Source organism: Rattus rattus, chromosome 13 (assembly GCF_011064425.1).
Source record: "Rattus rattus isolate New Zealand chromosome 13, Rrattus_CSIRO_v1, whole genome shotgun sequence".
NCBI lineage: Eukaryota > Metazoa > Chordata > Mammalia > Rodentia > Muridae > Rattus > Rattus rattus.
In genome coordinates, this window is record NC_046166.1 from 70,328,204 (window position 1) to 70,348,607 (window position 20,404).

Sequence of the window (20,404 nt, forward strand, 5' to 3'; positions counted from 1 at the left end):
TCCCTGTAAGTGGAACACACTGTGTTTTCTTCATGCCCTCTGTGGAGACAGGGCATTTTTGCTCAGTCTTTTAGCCTCCCTGAAAGCTAAACTAGAAAGTGTGCCTCAACTTTCGGGATAGGGGAGTCAGAGCCGGCTCTGTAGTCGGGTGCTTACGAGCCCACTCCCACTGCACCTCCTTCTCCATGTCCTGCCCAGCCATGACCGACAACACAGGGACTGTCAAGACACACAAGGACTCTGCTCATGGGCCGGCATCCGGCTTCAACTTAGGGCAATCCAGAGTAACTGTGAGTACAGTCCTGAGTTACAGAAACACAGAGCTTGTTTAAAATGCCCATGCGCGTTTTATTAATAAAAACTAACAGTGCTTAGTTAAACAGGTCAAACAATTAAAGTCTCTTTATATTCCATAAAATATTACAGAAAAGTTTATTTGTGTTTCAATAAAAAGACCATCATTTAGAACAGGCAGCTAAGGGCAGCTGTGCACTTAACGGTTCTTGTGAATAAATTTTAAGAGACTATTGCCTGTCCTTAAATTCCTTTTTCTTTTTATAAAAAAAGAACTATTAAAAATGATTGACAAATTTTGAGTTAAAAAACTGTTAAAACATTCTCTATGTTTAATTTCAATTTTATAATAGATTACAGGAAGATGCTTATGAAACAAATACAACATTTGTTTCAGTACACGTCTTTAAATGATAGACTTATAAGTATGTAAACTATATAATAAAAAGTTTCCAAACGTAGCCTGTAAGAAATCAGGCAAATTTACCATAAGCAAACTTTCTAGACAATTTCCATAGCTGCGCCAGCGTGGCAGTAAACTTCTTCCAAACAAAACAAAACAAACAAACAAGAAACACTACTTCTCGCTTTGCTGCTGCTTGAGAAAAGGTTGATTGATGGAACTGGACAGTCAGTATAATTTAAGGAAAAACAGTCATGAGACGTATGGCGCGCAGCGTTAACAGTGGAGCTTTGCTATCGCCTTGTTCTCTGGACTCTGCATGATTTGACAAACGGGAAAATCCATCCTAACGCCTGGCTGTCCACCACCTGGGCGCCGCTCGCCCGAGGCGGGCAGCGCTTTACCACTGTCACCGGTGGGGGTGCAGCAGCCTCCTCAGCAAACCAGCAACAACTGTTGAGGGGCAAAACAAGCTTCAAACTTAAAAAAGAAAGGAAAGAAGATAAACAAAAAAAGAAAGAAAGAGGAACCATAAAATCCTAAAAGGTAGATACAGGCTCTGCTCTAGCACGCTGGCTTCACGACACATCCACAGCTCGCTCACACCGCGGGCACACTCCTTACTTGGAGCTGCATATCTAACTCCACAACTCGCGGCATCTTCTTGGGAGTAGGCCAGAAAGAACGGAAAGCCCCACTTCAAAAGCTTCTTTTCTCTATACGTTTTTCCTGAAGCTGACTGAGGGGAGAGGGGTCTACAGTTGAGTAATCAATCCTCCTCGTCGTTCTCATTAAAGTCATCGTCGTCGTCGTCATCCTCCCCAACGTAGGACACAGGGGTCTCCACCCTGGAGCCGCTGTACTGAGACCCATTGGAGCTCGTGGCCAGCATCCCATCTGCACCATTGCTCAAATCACTGCAAAGACAGGCCAGTCAGTGGGAGAAGCCTGCCCTGTCCCTGTCCAGGCCAAGAACTGATGGTCATGACCCTAATTTTGTTTAAATTACACCAAAAAAAAAAAAAAAAAAAAAGAGGAAAAAGTTCACCATCTGCAACATTAAAACCATAACTGTAATGAGCTTCGCTCTGCTTGGGCTATTCTGAGATCAAGCCTTTAAAAACCCGACATGGCAGTGTCTAGTTACCAGGACTCACAGGAGATCTCTCAGATACAAACGCAGTGGACCAGGGAAAAGACCGGGTTGGGACATCAAATAACAGACGTACATGCGCGCTAGGGGACCCTGGATCAGCACACACACTCTCCACCCCTAGTCTCTGTTACACGCACCCTCTATAGCAACATGGGTCAGAACCTGGAACTACTAGGTGCATCCTTACATAAATATTTAGCACAGGCTGGGCTGATGGCACACTCCAGCATCCAGTCCCTATCACCTAATGTAAAGCCACAATTACTCACCCCAGTGCTCTGCTGGTACTCATCAGCACTGTGCAGTAACACTACCAAGTACTGGGCTTTCCCATGGGCAACTATACCCAGAAAACCAGCACAGCAAAACTAGTGAGGCGGGGATGAACGCAGCGGAGGCTGCGGCTGCTCTCCTGGCTGTCTCTGTAACCATAGCCTCTGCACACTGTGTGTTACACTAACACCAATGCTATCACTCCTTATGTCCTCCTTATGAGAGGTCAACACCTTCATTTTCTCACTGTGAGAGTGGGAAGCCAGGAACGTTTAGTCCATAAAAAGAACCAATTGTGGTCAGTCCAGTGGCTCAGCGGGTAAAGTGGCAACCTAAGTCTTTGACCTCCATAACACACATAAGAGTGGAAGAAATAACTCCACAAGTTGCCTTCTGCCCCCACATAACCACTATGTGTGCACACACACTCATACAATTTAAAAACAATTAAGGAGAAAATATTTAAAAATATACTCTACTTAAACAAAAACCCAAAAAACAAAAAACCCATAACCATTCTCACATTCAGCTCAGACTTCAGAACAAGAGAGGGGCTGATCTGAAAGCTGGCACACAGCACGGAGGCTCACAAGCTGTCTGTCTGTCTGTCTGTCTTCAGCCCTCGAGGGCACATGGGTCACTCAGTCACCACCAACCCTTGGTGCTCACATGAGGGCATTTCCTTCACTATGGCCTCAAATGATCCCAGAAATATCTGCAGCTATTAACTTAAAATAATTCTAGAATTTAAATTTCTATCTAGTGGTTACCCTTAACTAGACTGCATCTATCAACATGTCATTATAATTATTTCATCGTTCGTTTTCATTGTAAAGACCATCTTAGGCCTATCTCTAAAGCATGTAATACCTTCTCACAGTGCTAGGCTACCCGGTAGCTGATAGCTTCTGTTTTTACATAGTAAACGAAGGTCCTCTGATAACAGAAAGGGAAAAGACGTAGTAACACGAAGCCGGCAGGGAGATGGCCTGGTCATCCCAGCACCTGCTCCCGAGGCTCTGAATCCAGGTCATCAGTGCCCACATAAAAGTCGGCGTGGTGATGCCAGAGAGATGGCCGAGAGGCGAGCAGACCAGGTTAAGAGCAGTGGCTGTTCTTGCAGAGAACCTGGGTTCAACTCCCAGCACTGATGACAGCTCACAAGTCTGTAACTTCAGTTCCAAGGACCTAACACCCTCTTATGGCTTCCATGGGCACCTGAGAGCACTCGCGCATGCGCGCGCGCACACACACACACACACACACACACACACACACACACACACACACACAGAGCGTACAAATGAGTGCAGATGTGAAGTCAGGAGGGGACAGTGAGAACGGGGAAAGATGGAGGAGGGAATGAGGGTAGACTTGGTCAGAATACATTACATGAGTGCATGAATATTGAATAAAACACTTTTTAAAAATAAACTGTGAAGGAGACTGAGGCAAGGAGATGGCAGGGCCTGGCCTGGCTGTGAAGTGAAGCTGTCTTAATTAAACAATAAAAAGAGTAAGTAACCACCCTTATCACCCAGTTCAGGGCTGACCTGAACTGACCTGAGTTCGATTCTAGGGTCCCACAATGAAAGAGTAAAGTCATCCTCTGAAGTCCATACAGGTACAACATGTGTGTGCATACATGCACATCATACATGTAATAGACTTTAAAAACTGGACCAAAAGCACTTGCCACACAAGCCTAGAGACTGAAGTTTGACCCTTGGAACCATGTAAAGGTGGGAGAGAACTGACGGGCTGCATGCAGACAAGCACGCCTCTTCTCTTTTTTTCTTTTTTCTTTTTTTTTTTTTCGGAGCTGGGGACCGAACCCAGGGCCTTGCGCTTGCTAGGCAAGTGCTCTACCGCTGAGCTAAATCCCCAACCCCAAGCATGCCTCTTCTGACCTCCACACTTGCCCACATACATCAGACACAAACAGTAACAATAAATAAAAGATTTTTTTAAAAAAAATTTAAAGTGTACAGATGCAGAAAATAAAATTGTATATATACTGTACCATTAGATACATTTTAAGAAAATGAATAAAGAGCTATTAAAAACAAAACAAAACCAGTCGGGCAGTGGTGGTGCACACCTTTAATTCCAGCACCAGGGAGGCAGAGGCAGGTAGATCTCTGAGTGTGAGGCCAGGCTGGTCTACAAAGCAAGTTCCAGGACTATCTGGACTACACAGAGAAACCCTGTCTCAAAACACTGAACCAAAAAAACCCTTGCCACTTTCCCTGCCAACGACCGTGGAACACGGGAAGGTCTGCCCTCACCTTACTAGGTAACGCTTTTTAAAAAATAAACACCAAGAATTACTTATTGGGAGCAGGAGGTAGAGTGGGATCATTTTATGGGAGGCCTGGGCCAAGCTCAGTCTGGCCTATCTGAAACACAGTGGGGCTGCCCCACCCCCAGCTGCTGTCACCTGGCAGAAAGCCTTGTGCCATTGGATGTAGAACCTGTTGTCGTGACAAATACTCCGCCAATGGATCCCTGAGCCATCTCTGAAAAAACAGAAGCAGAGTCATAAAACCGAGAAGTCAACTGTCCGGCACCCGCCTTAACCCCATCACCTGTGAGGCAGATCTGTGAGCTCTGGGCCAGCCAGAGGCAGAGACCAAAAAAACCGAGACCCAGTATGTGAGGAGAAGCAAGGCTGCATGAGCAGACACGGCTTGGGGAGACCTGCAGGTGCCCTGCCAGCTTGCTCTCCCTGCCCTCTCTCTGCGTAAGAGCCAGGAGTGGTTGGTTCCTCGGGAGCATGCTTGTCCCCTTGGGAGGACAAGCAGCACCAGAGAGTAGGGACAGGGACTAAGACGCATGCACAGCGTCCCACCTCCCCCTCAGACTCACACAGGCTACAGGCATAGCCAGGCTTGCATCTGCTGCAGGAAGGCTCAAGTGCAGGCAATATCTTACAGGATAGAGAGATCCTCACCCCATGACACTTGCACCGTGAAAACCACAGGTGCTACTCATGGAGCCCAACACCCAAGGGGCCGACCAACGATCAGCCCGACCTCAGCAGACACCCAGGCACTAGGGATTCTGGGTCGCAGCATGGCCAGTCGCAGGGCACAACTGACCTGTCACGTACGGTTCTAGAGCTTTTGGTACCAGACTTCTCGCCACCTTGAGGTCTTCAGCAGAGCAGCTGCCCGACTCCAGCCCACAGGCCATGCCCATGCGCTTGAGCACCTCGATATCATCGTGGATTTCAAACGTGTTGTCAAAGTTGAACAGATACTCAAATCTGTTGGGGAAAGGCACTGTGAGGATGATGTGGCCTCCTTCCAAGAGCAGGCAGTAAGTCCTGTGGGTGGAGACCAGGCAGCAGCCCCTCCCAACACCTCCCGTCCAGGGGCTACAACTGAACTCCTCTACAACAGTTCACACTAGGGAACAAAAGACACGCTGCATAATTCCACAACCTGTCTTGCCGGGACACAGCGCTACCTGCACATGTACATGTTCTAGGACCACCAGAGACCACAACTGCTGTTACTCAGCAGCCATAAGACTGAATCCTGATGACAAATGCCTGTTTCTTCCCCTGAGGAGCTACATTTCGAGGGCCCACTGAAGACGAACTTGTCATTGGAGATGCTGCAGTCGATGACTGTCTTCCTGCTGGTGTTGACAATGATGAAGGGCAAGTGGATGACAGAGTTGGGAGGCGGTGGCCTGCGGGCCTGCTGCTCCGCTTGGCGATTTCTCTGCACCAAGTTCTTGAAGGCAATTTGCTGAAAAAGACAAACATGGCCCCGATAGATGTCAATAACAGTAACACGATCCCTTCCTTCCTGCAGATAGTGGGAACCTGGGTGTTGAGAGATCGGCCTGTAGCAGCCTGTGACATCTGCTCACAGCCTATAGGGGACAAGGAGCATGGGGAAAGCAGTCACAGGAATGACCTGCTAGAGGACACTCGGTCCTTGCAGTGCATGAGGGACCTCTGCAGTTCTGAGGAATGGACCCAGAACCAATGGTCCAGTACTGAAGTGACCAAGTGGACACAAGACTCTGATTGAAGCCTGCCAACCACACTTCTCCCTCCCTACAGTGGCAGTGTTCTCACAAAGACAGATGACATACAGTAGGAGGCCCTGATCTCCATATGGTGACAGGCAACGACATAAAAACCTCAACCAAGAAGAGCGAGGGGAGGAAATGAGGAGTGGGTTGGTCCACTACCTACCCAGCTTACTTTTTTCCCTCTGGAGCCAAGATTTCCCAGATCTTGGTAAGGGCCCTACCATGCCACCTTCAGGCTGAGGACGCAGGGAAGGAAGAGCCTATGTTACCAAGCCCTTGGTCCTGACACCACTTCTTCATCGGTCACATTGTATCTGAGGCAGTTAACAAGGCCTTGTGAGGGGCCGGATAATGCTGGGATCTCCAGCTCTGACCACTAGGTGCCCCGGAAACTACGATCATCCCAGGATGGTGGCCAGTCACCCCCATGTCCAGTACCACCGCTATGCCTTCTGGAAGGTTCTGGCCCATCGCAGTCTGCTCTGCCATGAGCCCTGTATACACTATCTTCACTGAATCCCCAGGCCTCTTACAAGACAAGTCTCTCAGGGCTACTTCACATGGACACGACCAACCTTAACCACCATGCTTTCCCCATGCAGTAACTGTGACAACCAACATCTATCTACAGAGGACATGACATGCCCAGTGCAGACTTAAAATTCCCTCGGCTGTCATGCCAAGGAGTGCTTATGCTCACAGTCAAGCCTCCCTGACAACAAGGCCTGTGTGGCCAACAGACTGTTTCCCGGGGAAGGCGGGGGTCCCCAGAAAGGCCATACCTGCAGGATGAGCTCCTGGAGCTGTGACTGCTTTTGTTTGATCCTCTCCAGCCTCCGCTGCCTCTCTACCTGCAGACAGAACAGGGGTGGGGTGGGGTGGGGTGGCTTACCCATCAGCATGCGTAAGGACAGACAGAACGGGGTGGGGTGGGGTGGTTTACCCATCAGCATGCGTAAGGACAGACCCATGTGTCAGGCTTTCACCAAGAACACAGCCACAGTACAACTGACAAGCACAGACACAACCATAGCTCTGGATGGAGGTCAGTGTTCCTGTAACTTCAACAGCACACGGATCCTTTCCTTTCTCACGTACATCGTGTGCGGTGAACACACACACACACACACACACACACACACACACACACACACACATAAACTCTCTCTTTTAACAGGGACTACCAAATGCAAAGGGACCTTCATCGCGTCCACTCGGTATCCTGGAATAGTCCTCTCATGTGACCGCAGACAACGCAGCGGCTTTAGGCAGTACCTCTAAGTTCTGGCACTCCTGAGCAGAGTTGGTGGGCAGGCCGATCCACTTGATCTCCTTCTTCTCCTTGGAGATGATGTTCATGGCCATCAGCACATTTAAGGCATCGTAGACACGCCGCCGGATGTTCTTCTGGTCGTAGGCGGACTCGTTGGGTAAGATGTGGTTGTCAGCGGCGCTGAACTCGGCAACCAGCTCGTCGGCCACCTCATTGTAGGAGGTCGTCCCTTTCCTCTGCACCTTCTCGCACACCTTCATGGAGAAATGCCGCAGGCCTTTGCCATTCTTCTCACCTTTCCTGTTCCGCTTCCTTCCAAACAGCAGAAAACAGACAGTGTTAGAGTCCTGGGCGCCAACTGTGAATCCAGACACTTCCAGAGGAAAGGCCTAAGGCCCCAGAGGCCCGCTGTTCCCACAGCCCCACCATAGGCAGCAGGGACTCCACCCTACTATATCAAGGACAAGGACATTGGCAAGTATCAGTGTTTGTCAGGTCAGAAAAGAACAGGTACGAGGCCAGTTCACACACCTGTGCCTTTAAATGTCTGGGAAGACGGACAGACATCCGAAGGGCAGAAATCAGCATGGGTCTGATCCGGACCACACACTAGGCACCACTGTTCTAAAGGCGTCTGCTGGCATCAGAGCAGGGCACATTTAGTGTAAACTTAGGAATTTTCAGGGCTGACTTTGGTAAGCTACCATGACATAAGGCAAATGCTCAGCCTGACTGATGGGCATGTGTCAAAAGGAAACCATGGTGCAGGTTTCAGGTCAGGAGGCACAGCAAACATGTCCCCTCACTAAATCACACCAGGAACAGTCACTAGGTCCCTCGGGAGAGCTTGGGCACAGGTGACTCTAAACTGAAGGGAGAGAGACATGGTCACAACAGTGTGTTTTTAAAAAGTGATACACTGTTGACCTTTAAAGAGAATCACTTCACTTCCACATCCGCTACTGTCCCGGTGGCAGTACAGCCCTGGAGGGACAGACCACGCACACACGGAGCCCTGATGTGGGACCTGGTAGAGGTCAGATCTTCTGACTCTTTCTAAGTGTCTGTGTCATATTAGCGGCCGGTGTTCTCTTTGTGGCCCAGTCAGAGGTGAGATGGGAGCTTTTAACCCTCTCTGCTCAAGTACCCCACTACAGACCACGTGACACATGGCCAGCGGAAAAGGGGACATTCTCAGCGGCTGCCCCCCAGGGTGGGGGTGCTCACCCAGCAGACCAAGGTGAGGAGTCAGACGTCTGGTTCTGGGACACAAAGTGAGTGTTGGGAGTGTGTGGGCTTCCTACCACAATAGTGTTGGCTGCTGCAGGTCTCTGAGGCGTGCCAATCACCTGATCAAAAGAGAAGTCACAACAGTCAGACATGTCTCCCTCACAGTACTGCCCGTGCCACTGCTTCCTTCTGCAGCCACTGCGGCACCGTGCTGCACCGCCCCTGCCGGCCGCAGTGAGAGAGCAGCAGAGAAGCAGGCGCCCAACGCAGCACGGGAGAGCAGGGCCAGTGCTGCTCTGCATGTGGCACTGCCTCAGGCAGCTCAGGCACTTGTACACCTAAGAGCATCGAAGCCTCACCCAGGTGGGCGAGTCTGAGAGGACAGCAGGCCACAGTGTAGGGGCTAGAAAGGACAAGGCAGGGCTCCCATGGCAAAGAACACTGAGTAGTGCCCTCTCCAAGCAGGCAGCTTACTGACAGCTAGGACTAAGAACAGGATATTAACGCATTTCTGGTTTATTTCCTCTTAATGAGCTATGAAAGTTATTGGGGATGGGGGCGTGTTTCTCAAACAAATGTAACCCTGGGACAGACAGCAGGTACCTCTTCCACCCTTTGTCCAAGTGGAAATGGTGTTTGCTTAACTGCCCTACCTTTTCTACTGTCTCTGAGGGACCCCAGGATCCAAAGATCATCAGGACAAGAAAGGGACAGGAAGCTCTGCTGGGAGCACACAGCCATCAGCCCACCTGACCAGAGGTAGTGGGTCTTGGGAGTGAGGTAAACAGTTCTACCCCAGAGTGATGTGGCGACCTCTCACAGCAATGTCTCATGTCCTTTGGGAAGAAGTCTGATGTTTTGGTTCCCTCAGTTAACACACAAACCGTTCTTCTGGAGACAGACACTGTCCTGATCTGACAACAAATGTCTCAATGTCAAAAATCTTGCTACATACATAATTCTGAGTCAAAAAGAGCTCTGCTAAACCCCAAACCACAAAGCACTTCAATGATCAAATTCTTATGGGGAGATCCCCACCTGGATCCACAGTATCCTGTGGCCACACAAGAAGGGAAGCGCATCTTGGCTTACTCTCTCAGGTGGGAACAGGGGACCCCTCCCCATCCCCACAGACAACAAGAGCTTTCCGTCCTGCCACCGGTACTGCTTGCCAGTCACGTTCACCCACACTGGCATGGGCTGTGCAAAAGGTTCTGGAGCTCACAGGAGACGTCGGTCTACTCTGCAGCATGCAAACAACCACCCCTGAGAAGACGCACAACAAGACTAACAACAGCCTGGGAACAGCCGCCTGCGTCCTGTCCTGCAGCTCTGTGCGCAGGAGGGCACTTGTGCTGCCTTACCCACTGACCACAAGGAAGTTACCAAATGGCCGGGTCTGAAGAAAACCAACTGACTCCCAGCTTCCCCTCTTCCACACAGCACTTCTGAAATGCTATGCCAAGCATATAGAAGCTGTCTACCTTTGGCATCGAAGGTCCCGGCCTCCATACATTTATGCCCTCCTTCACACACAGCATGGCTAGCAAACGCGACGCTGTACCCATCGCGACGCTGTACCATGGCTCTCTGCACATGCTCCACCCTCCGTGTGCACACACTGCTTAGAATAAGCTGTGGTTCTGTGTGCACATGCTGACAGGAACAGGCTCAGAGGAAAGTTCAACTGCAGAAGTGGGAGGCCATGGAGTCAAGAAAAGAAAATGCGAAACAGACCAAGGAAATATCAGCAAGTGGGATGGGGAGAAGAGGAAAAGGCACGAGGAGAGCCAGGTGCCCAGGCCTCAAGGGGACAGAGGAGAACTGGGCTGTGAAGCAACAACTCCCTGCTGGCATGGCCAGATACAAACACTGCGGACAAAGCCACTGGGCGCACGGCCATGCTGGCAGGAGGTGCATCCCGTTCCATCTGCACCCTGACACTGGGGAAAGGACCACATTGTCCTTGGTGTGCTCATGTTCACCGTCTGCATACATGTATATGCAGCATGGAGAAGCTCCCAGGGACACTGGCCCTCCACATACCACGGAGCCACTCCTGTCAAGGTTCTCTGGTTGCTATCACTCATAGCAATCCTTACTTCACGTGAAGAAAGAAAGGGGAGGCCAGGTCACAAGCAGTCTCTCCTATGGTCACTACTGCTGTGACTGAGACTGGTTCAAATCCAGTCTTCTAGACCCAAAGCTCCAGCAAGACACATGACTCTGCTGACTGGCATATGCCGAGGACTGAACACCACACAACTGGGAAATCCAAGTGAAGCCAGCATTGGATTTCAGAGGACTGAGACCTACCTCACCCAGAGCCCCTCTCTAGTTTTCAAACAAATCTAGGAGTCCTTTGATGCTTTCGCAATGCTGAGGATCGCACACTCACGCACGCTCACGCACGCTCGCGCACACGCGCGCACACACACACACACACACACACACACACACACACACACACACACACGGTCTCCCACATGCATCCGCCAGCAAGCCACACCCAGAGGTCTTCCAAAACACTCTCCTCTCAAGTCACCCTCAGGATTCATTCTGCACCTCAATCTCAAGTGATAAAAGCTGTCCCGTCTTGTATCATTGCACGATTCTAGTTACATACAAAATAAAAACTTAAGACAAAAGCAAAGTGCAGCTTAACAGAGGTTAGGAAGGCTTTATCATCAAGCTTCAGGCAGGCCCCGCGCACTGCAAATCACCAAGGCAGACACCTCTGTGCTTGAGACATCTGTGTCAAAGCTTCCAATACTACACACCTAGACCCTCCTATATCCTAGTCCAAGAGCTTTTAGCCTCTGGTGAGCAAGTGCCAGGGACACACGCCTGCCCAGGTCACATTTGCATGCACATAAGACTGAACTATCATCTCCCATGCTAGTCAATCCAGCCATCTCCTCACACCTTGGAGATGTAAGACAGTTAGGGGTCACCCGGAACATGCCAGGCCGAGGATACAGCTTAGGAGTATGCTGCTCACCTCTAACGCATGAGTCTTATGTTTAATCTTAGTACCACCACAAAATAAACGAGGAAATGCTGGCAGCACGCAAGCCCTACCCACTACTATAGTGCAAAGCACACACAGTAACCAGCCACTTCTCCAGCCAAGTTCAGCTCCACAGATGCTGACTTTCAGATCAATAAAGTTTAAATCACTTCTTATCAACTTTCTCCCCACCCACTGAGGCACAAATTTTGCAAAGACAACTTGTTCAAACTCTCAATGCAGTAAGGAGTTTCTTCTCAATTAGCCCAGCAGAGCCCAGGTCCACCCCATAGGATTGCAGGGTCCTTAGAACCCAGAGCATTCCCCACAGCCACGATACTTAAAACCCCAATGCTGGAAAGGTGTGGTATATACACCCTCAATCCTGGCACTGAGGAGGAGGAGGAGGAAGAGGAAGAAGAGGGGGGGCCGCGGCGGCGGCAGGAAATGCATCCCTAGGAATTCAAGACTAGCCAGCCAGTGGTATGAGACACCTCATCTTAAACATCATGAAGGCCTTGAAAGATGGCTCCGTGGTTAAGAGCACTTGTTATGCTTGCCAAGGACCCTTGTTTGATTTTCAATACCCACATGGTGACTCACAAGCACCTACAACTCCAGCTCCAGGAGATATGATGCCTTCTTCTCAACTCCAAGGGGACCCAGTACACGTGCAGTACACATATACAACGTGGGTATATCACTCAGACATAGAAAAATTTAAATGTAAAAAATTAAAGACAGAAAAACCACGATGCCCAGAATCCACTAACAAGAGGAGGCAGTGCATGTGAATGCTGTCCACCACAGCCAAAGCTGGCGCCCGGGCGCCCGGGACGGTCGGAACGCGGGGACATATGACCACTCTCTCTGTAGAAAGCCTGACTGCACTGCAGAGATGCCCCAACAACGGGAAAAAGCACAGCTCAGCGCTCTCTCTGGGGTAAGACATCTAGGAACACCTGGCAATGCCTGCGGAGACCCAGGCAGACAGGAGGGACAGCTAGGGACCCTGAAATGCTGCAGAGGGGTTTGTCATAAAGCCACCTGTCACGAAGCCTGACCACTGAGTCCGTCTGTTCCCCAGAACACACGTGATGGAGGGAAGAAGCCCCTGCAAGCTGTCCTCTGACTCCACACAAGTGCTCACTTAACATAAAAACACAGGAAAGCAGAATGCATTTTAAAAAATGTTACGCCAGAGTCCTAAGGCCCCACGACTACTTGAGGGCTGTCAGGCCGCCCTCAGGAGACTCGAGGCTGGTGGATGTAAAACACTGTGGAAAAGGCAGCATGTGGGCAAGGAGGCAGACATGTCAGTAAGCCTCGGCTTCCTTCCCAGGAGAAGCCATGACATCTAGAGGCTAAGAGGAGGGAAGCCCAGAAGAAAGTCCCTGAAGACACACAAGGATCTGCCCACTACTAGGCAGCTATGCCACCACCTCCAACTGAAGCCCCAGCTCCAGGCAGCCACTGCGGCCACACGGAGGGAGGCTGCAAGGCCCCACTGGAGCCTCTCATCTTTGATCCATTACTCGATGAAGAAAGGGCACAGTGCTGGCCCCTTCCTGTGGCCATAGCTAGAGCCGCACCCTTCCTCCAACCCTGCACAGCCAGGAGACAGTGGCTGTAGAGAAAGGACACAGAGCTGGTTTTAACACAGAACCCTGGAAATGGAAGCCATGGAGCAGGACAGGTGCCCAGGCCTTGGTCTGTCCACCCTCATGCACCAGGTTTCTGCCATGTGTACAGATCTCAGACACTCCTCCCTGACATGGAGTGCACTGAAGACAGTAAGCCTGAACTCCGTGTGTACAGAAGGCAGAGCTCACGTTCAGGTGTCAGAATGCACCGAGAGCAAAGTCACTGCTACAGCAGCCTTCTCTACCCACTCCCCACCGCGGTGCCCAGCATCGCCCACAGACCTGACGCTCACGCCTCTCACCACTTACCACTTGCTGTGTGATATTGACATTGGACTGTCCGAAGGTTTTTGGCAAAAGCTGCTTCCCCAGTGTGTTCACTGTGGATGGGTGCACAGCCACAAGAGACACCACACCTGGAACACAACAACACGACACGGTTAAGAGCTGAACTGCTTCTCTGAGCTGAGGTTAGAAGGGGCAGTTCCAGGAAGATGCTGTCTGTCAAGAACTCGACTTGTCTAGTTTTGGTTTATAGACCTACGGCTCAGTCACAAATGTCCCATCCCCAAACTTGGTCCTGGGGCCCAGGGTCCACTCTACACTAGGATCAGACTTGCCACAGCACCACCACCCCCCCGCCCTCGTGTCTGTCTGCAAGATAAAATGGCCACTCCCTTGCTTTAATGTGGAAAATAAAGTAGAACCCTAACGTGTTTTCCCAACACAGAGACTGGCACGCAGAATCTCCAGGGACGGCTGACTTTTCAGCTAGAAAGGAAAAATCAGCCCTCGACACAAGGGTTTGTAAAAAAAAAAGGAAAAAAAAAAAAGGAGGAAAAAAAGAAAAAAGAAAAAAAAAAAAAAAGAAAAAAAAAAGAAAGAGAAAAAAGAAGAAAAAAAAAGAGAAAACAAAGAAAAAAAAAAGGAAAAATCAAAACATGACCTGGAGCCAACTCTCACTTTAAAAAGTGCCTCAAAATGAAACATATTATCGAGACCTTTCAAGGAAAACGCTTTTCAATACAGCTGTATAGACACCATGAACTGCTAAAATCCAGAGAAAGACCCCAAAACACCGCATTCATATTTTTGCAATTGCAAACCACATCTTTCCTGTCTGTAAGATTTAAGGCAGCAAATTATGAAATTGTGAAATCTGGAGTTTGCCTCACCCAACCTTAGCCAAAGGATCCACAAGGGAGCTGTCCTAGGTTTTTGATGTTTTTTCGGTGTGCACTAGGGATTGAACCCCAGCCTCACACGCCAAGCAAGCACACACCTAAAGCCCAACCGAAGAACGGTTGTAAGCAAACGGCTCCATCCGCCCCCAAAAATGTACAGGCTCAATGCAGCCCCCCAAACACCAACAGCATTCTGTACAGAACGAGACACACAGTTGCTGAACCCCACCAGCTAAGGGAGCCCTAAGCAGAAGGCAGCATAAGGCACGGTCATACAGTAACAAAAGTGGGTGCACAGGTCAGTGGATTACAACAGAAGACCAAGAGATAAATCCAAGACACTTGATTTTCCAATAACAACAAAAAATTTTCCAAAACTATAAACTATAGAAAAGGCAGCCTCTTCAAAGGGTGCTTCAGTGTGCAAAGGAATGAAGCTAGATTAATTCTGCACAAAACTTAACTCAAAGTGTTTTAACAACCTTAATGTAAGACCTCAAACTGAGAACCTTCGAGATGAAGACAGGATAAAAGTCATAGGTGCAGGCGAGGGCTTTCTGAAAAGGACTCTGACCACACAGGAGTCACTGAGATTGGATTACAGGGGACTTAGAAGTTTCTTCACAGCAAACAATCATCAGGGAAGAGAAGGCTTACAAGACAAGAGAAAGATCTTTGTCAGTTACTCATCTACCAGTGGATTAACATCACTACATAAAGGAAAAAACAAACAAACCCCCCCACAAAAAAAAAAACCCTCAACAACAAAGGAACAAATAAACGAACTGATGACTGAACAAACATCTCACAATCTTCAAAAGTACAAAGTAACAGATTAATACTACCAATAATCAATAATCCTGTTTAGCAATCGGAGTCAAGGAAAGTGAAAATCAAAATGACACTGGGACTCCACCTGACCTATCTATCAGAGTGGCTACTGCTAAGAAATCAGGAAACAAACACTGGAGAACATAGGGAAAGCAAACTCATGCACTGCTGGTGAGAATGCAACAGTCACCACAGAAAATCAGTGGAGACACACACATACACACACACCACACACACACACACACACACACACTCTCTCACACACACACACCCCACACTTCCACACACACACCACACACTCACCCCCACACACACCACACACCCACACACACACACACACACACACACCACACACACACACTCTCACACACACACTCTCTCACACATACACCACACACACACACACACACACACACACACACACACAACTGAGAAAACAAGACAAGGACTAGAGGCCAGACAGGTGGCTCAGCGGCTGAGAGCACTTGCTGCTCTTGAAGAGGCCTGGATTTGGTTCTCAGCACCCAGAGTGAGCCACATCTATTCCACATAACTCCAGGGGATCCAAGGCCTCTTCTGGCCTTTAGAGGCAACGGGCACACAGGTGCACATATGTACATGCATGCAAACACGCATACATACACAAGTTTTAAAACTTAACGCTGGGAATATTCCAGGGCCTTGGGCACACTGGGAAGTGGTCTACCGCCAGCTTATTGTACATTTAATCACACGCCTTAAGAAAACACATGATGCCATGAGACACACTCAGACGGTGGAGTTACCACAGTAACACTGGCCAACATACCACCGCCTCTTGGCCATGCTGGCTACTGCACCAGGGCAAAGCAGCTAACACATCTCAGCAGAAATTCTACACCAACGGTTTGATGCCTAGAAGCCTCCCTCACACTGCGTGCCAACAGACAGGGCCCCACCACCCTACTCTACCCCAAATCCTCATTTTTCCTCTAGTCCAACCCCAGGTAAACAGCTATGCTTTCTCTACATGTTTTATTCTGTTAGAATTCTCTGTAAGTGGGGCCACACAGTACCTTCTGTATCTGGATTGCTGTCTCAGTGTAACATCCCACCCATTCAACGCCACTGTAGCAAATGGCAAATCTCAACTTCTCTAGAATATTTAATTCCCCAGTTTTGTTTTGTTTTTTTAAATCCATTCAGCCACTGACAAACACAAGTTGTTTCTGTACCTTGTGAGCAGGACTACAGTAGGCGGGTGTCTTCACAACAATGACCGAAACTCCCTTGAGAAGAGCCCACAAGGAGTGGATAGATCCTGTGTCAGCTCTGGGTATGGTCTTCCTAACATGCACAAGGGCGTGGTGTACACGCTTATTATTAGTCCTGAGAGGGACCTCTAACAAGCACCTTTACTGGTTTTGTCTGTCTGCCTGCCTACCTACCTACCTATCATCTGTCTGTCTGTCTTTCACTTCCTGTATAGAGGAGTTCTGCCTGAATGTCTGTGTACCACATGTGTGCAATGTCTGAGAAGGCCAGAAGAGGGCATCCAAGCCCCTGAACCTGGAATTGGAGGTGGCTGGGAACTGATGTGTGGGTACTAAAGAGAATAGGAACTTCTGCAATAGCAGTGATCCTAACTGTGGAGTCACCTCCAGCCCTGTCCTTACCTTTCCTAGAGGGCCCTACGGGGTGTGGGAAAGCCTCATGTGCCTCTTGGGTCATCTGTGTCTCTTCCAAAGCCTATTGTAAACTATTTCACCCACTGTGCTAGAAACACTGCTTACTGAGCTGGTAAGGACACAGAATGTGCAGGTCTGTAAAGCTCTGAGGGATGCACCTACATGCTGGGCTGACAGTGGGCACACGGAAGTCTGTAACACAGCTTTCTTCCTTCTGGGTTTCCAAGGACACCACCACACACACACATTCACACACACCATCTCACAGACACACAGACACACACACGCCACACTCACAGTTTCCTACTCACCCACCCTCAGGCCCATCCAATGCCTGCTTTAGGGCAGGAAGTTGTGGCCATCGCTGTCCTTCAGCATCTGGATCCCCCACCATCGCTCACACTATATCATTAGGATCCTCCACCATTGCTCACACACTATATCATTAGGTACACAGAACAGAGACCTACCCCAGGACCTGACTTCAACAAAGGCCATCTCTTGCCTCACACAAGGCTCACAGCTTCTGAAATATCACTGTGGTGCTAAAAATTAAAATTAAAATTAAAAACAAAGTGTGAGGTTTCTCCTGATCCCAGGGGGTTAGTATAAAAAGAGTCTCATCAGGCTGGAGAGATGGCTCAGCTTCCAGAGGTCCTGAGTTCAATTCCCAGCAACCACATGGTGGCTCACAACCATCCATGAGATCTGGTGTCCTGGCTGTGCAGGCAGACCATTGGATATATGATAAATACATCTTTAAAGGAAGGGGGAAGGGGTCCTCATCATCTCTCAAGTGCCTCTGCCTGACGACATCTCAGAGTAACTACCACAAGGCCAGGAAAAAAATATTCTGATCCATGTTTGGGCTGTAGTTCACCATTCACCATGATACTAACACATGTCCAAGAGCACAGAGACCACACTAGCTTCTGACACACAACATCATTAAAAATTTTCTCTCACCTTAAGTCTCATTCTGAGGCCAAAGACACAATCCTGAAGCAGAAAGGAAAGACAGACACACTCCGGCAGCAGGTAAGGATGAGGAGCAGCAGGCATGGACACATCAGGAGACGAGAAGCCAGGCTGCTCTGCACTACCATAGACAGCAAGGGAGACACTGGAGGGAGACGGCCCCTTTGCACCAAGACTCTGGGTTTGGGGAACTTAGAACTTGAGGAAAATGGGATCAGACTGCCCACATGAGAAGCAGAGCTCCAGATAAACGGAGAATAAGACAGACAGTATGTATCCACTCTCAGGAACTATGGGCAAAGGGCCAAGAGCCCAGGAACTGAAATCACAGCAGAGGCGATGACTGTGGCCCCAAAGACGTTCCCAGCACACACTGGACTGGGAAGGGCCCTAAAGATCAGCACCCATGGGATCGCTCACACGTGCTGTTTGGCACGCCGGTGCCACTCCAGGGAGCACGATCCCTCAGTTGCTAGGCCAGAGGAAGATGTGCATGTGCTAGGTGCCCTGGGGAAAGAGACTGAGAAGTGAGAAGCATCAGACAGACATATTAGGAAGTTCAATGGCGGCAGCCCTGGGGCAGAGTTCCAGAAGGAGCCTGATAGTAAAGTAAGGTCCTCCAGGCAGAGACCTGTGGGCAATTCAGAGTCAGAGGTCAGTGGACAGTCACGAGCAGCAGAGAGTCTGAAAACCCAACACCACCATATGCTGGCAAGGATGCGAGCAGCTGGAGCCCACTGGCAGGAAGGAAGTGTAGCAACGCAGCAGATGGTGGCCCCAGGGCCCAACATCTCCAAGACCCAGTCACTCTCCAGGAGCAGTGAGCTCCCATGACACCATGGCACGACAGAGTCCACCAAACTCTGAACTGCAGTAAGTCAGGAGCAGCCAGGACGCCTGCTGCATCACCGTTCTGCTGAGCCTGGGCTTGGCAATGCACACTGTTCTGATGCATTTTTTCCTGGGGGAAAGGGGTTTTGGGTCACAAACACTGTAAAGGTCAGGTTCATGCATCTGTCTGTCTGTCTGCTGAGGTCGACCTGCCTGCTTCTCTCTGGTACAGCAGTCTGGCAGCCTCTGTGGAGACTTACACTTTTATGTAAAGCAGACAGTGTCGGTCTGGTAGGTCTCATTTAACTAGGTAAGGGTGTTACAAGCAAGCCAGAGGTCCCTAAGACACACCCGCCATGCGATCTTTGAACTTCGAAACCCCTCTTCATGTGCACACATGAAGAGTTCCATCACCAATTCCCTGGGGGTGTTGGGACTAAAAACGTCCCTCTGCAAGGGGAAGACAACACAGGTGGCCCTGAGCCTTCACAGGGCCAGGAGACCAGGGAGTGATTGGCTGGTTTAGGATGAGGAAACAACAGATTACAGCTACCTGGGCTCAACAGCACCAAAGCAGCATCTCAATTGTCTTCCTCATCAAAGAAGACCACCTCTCTGAGCTGGGACCAACACTGCCTGCCAGGTTACTCATGTGCAGTGACTTCTGGTAAATTCAGAATGTACCTGGCTTTAAGGAGACTGTGAACTAAGCATAGGGACCAGATCAGAGCACAGGGAAGGATGTGGAGGGAATCCCGCCTTCACACACCTCAGCTTCTCCTTGCTTCCTGCTCACTTTCCCCCCTTTCTGACTCAAGGGAAGCCTCCAGTATAAAATGTTGTGATTATGCTGGCCACAAGTACAAGTAAGGGTGGGGGTCCTGCTTTCTGCATGTTCAGGCACCGCTGGCTATTCCAAGGGTAGGGCACAGCGCAGAACACCTGCCTAATGATTGCTTGGCTTCTCATTTGTGTGCGTTTATAATAACATAAACGACACTCTAGGCTTTTTACCTCAACAATCAAGAAAACACAGTGAACAGCACAGTACTCCTCATCTGCACTCTTGGAGAAGGCAGCTCTTCTAGCCCTTGCTCATGATGACTCCGGAAAACTTATGCTGTCCCAGCAGCAAAGGAACAGAAGGCTCAGCATGTGCTAAGGAAGGGCAGTGTCTGGACAGCACAGGACGGAGACTGCAAACGTCCTACCAAGTGCCTGGGCTCCCGAGCCTCACTGCACCGCCTTTGCACAAGTATGTCCACCAGGCCTCTCTGAAACCTCATTTCCACTGCCCAGGGCACCTATTAGGAGTAGGATTGCATGTCTGACAGACAGACAGCTCTACCTAGGCTTATTCTCTAGAATGGTCACCAGAAACTAACAGCAGTACACACCTTTTAGAGACGGGAAGAGGGTCTGAAGTGAAGGGAGCGATCGCTGTGCATTTCCCAAACATCAGAACTCCAAAACAGTGTCAGTGCATAGCATACCTAACCACAGGTTCAAGCCACTCATCGCAGGTGAGGACCCCACGGACCAGGCAGAGTACTGGTCTACAGGGCTCGTCAATGCAGTGAG

At 49.6% G+C, this 20,404-nt stretch overlaps 1 protein-coding gene across 8 annotated transcripts in view; it reads right to left on the reverse strand.

The window, feature by feature from the left end:
* Positions 1-324: 324 nt before the first annotated feature.
* The window catches only part of Tfdp1 (transcription factor Dp-1), a 38,408-nt gene continuing 18,328 nt past the window's right edge, over positions 325-20,404 (reverse strand). For 6 of the 8 annotated variants that reach the window (XM_032918633.1, XM_032918640.1, XM_032918635.1 and 3 more), the window contains 8 exons: positions 13,642-13,748; positions 8,677-8,798; positions 7,452-7,761; positions 6,959-7,027; positions 5,733-5,884; positions 5,228-5,394; positions 4,567-4,645; positions 325-1,614 (listed from right to left, as the gene is read on the reverse strand). In XM_032918633.1, the coding sequence (XP_032774524.1) occupies positions 1,467-1,614; positions 4,567-4,645; positions 5,228-5,394; positions 5,733-5,884; positions 6,959-7,027; positions 7,452-7,761; positions 8,677-8,798; positions 13,642-13,748 (1,154 nt within the window). In that variant the 3' untranslated portion in view covers positions 325-1,466. Of the gene's footprint in view, positions 1,615-4,566; positions 4,646-5,227; positions 5,395-5,732; positions 5,885-6,958; positions 7,028-7,451; positions 7,762-7,980; positions 8,087-8,676; positions 8,799-13,641; positions 13,749-20,404 lie in introns of those variants that run through there. The other 2 variants (XM_032918637.1, XM_032918641.1) reach the window with 2 other exon arrangements.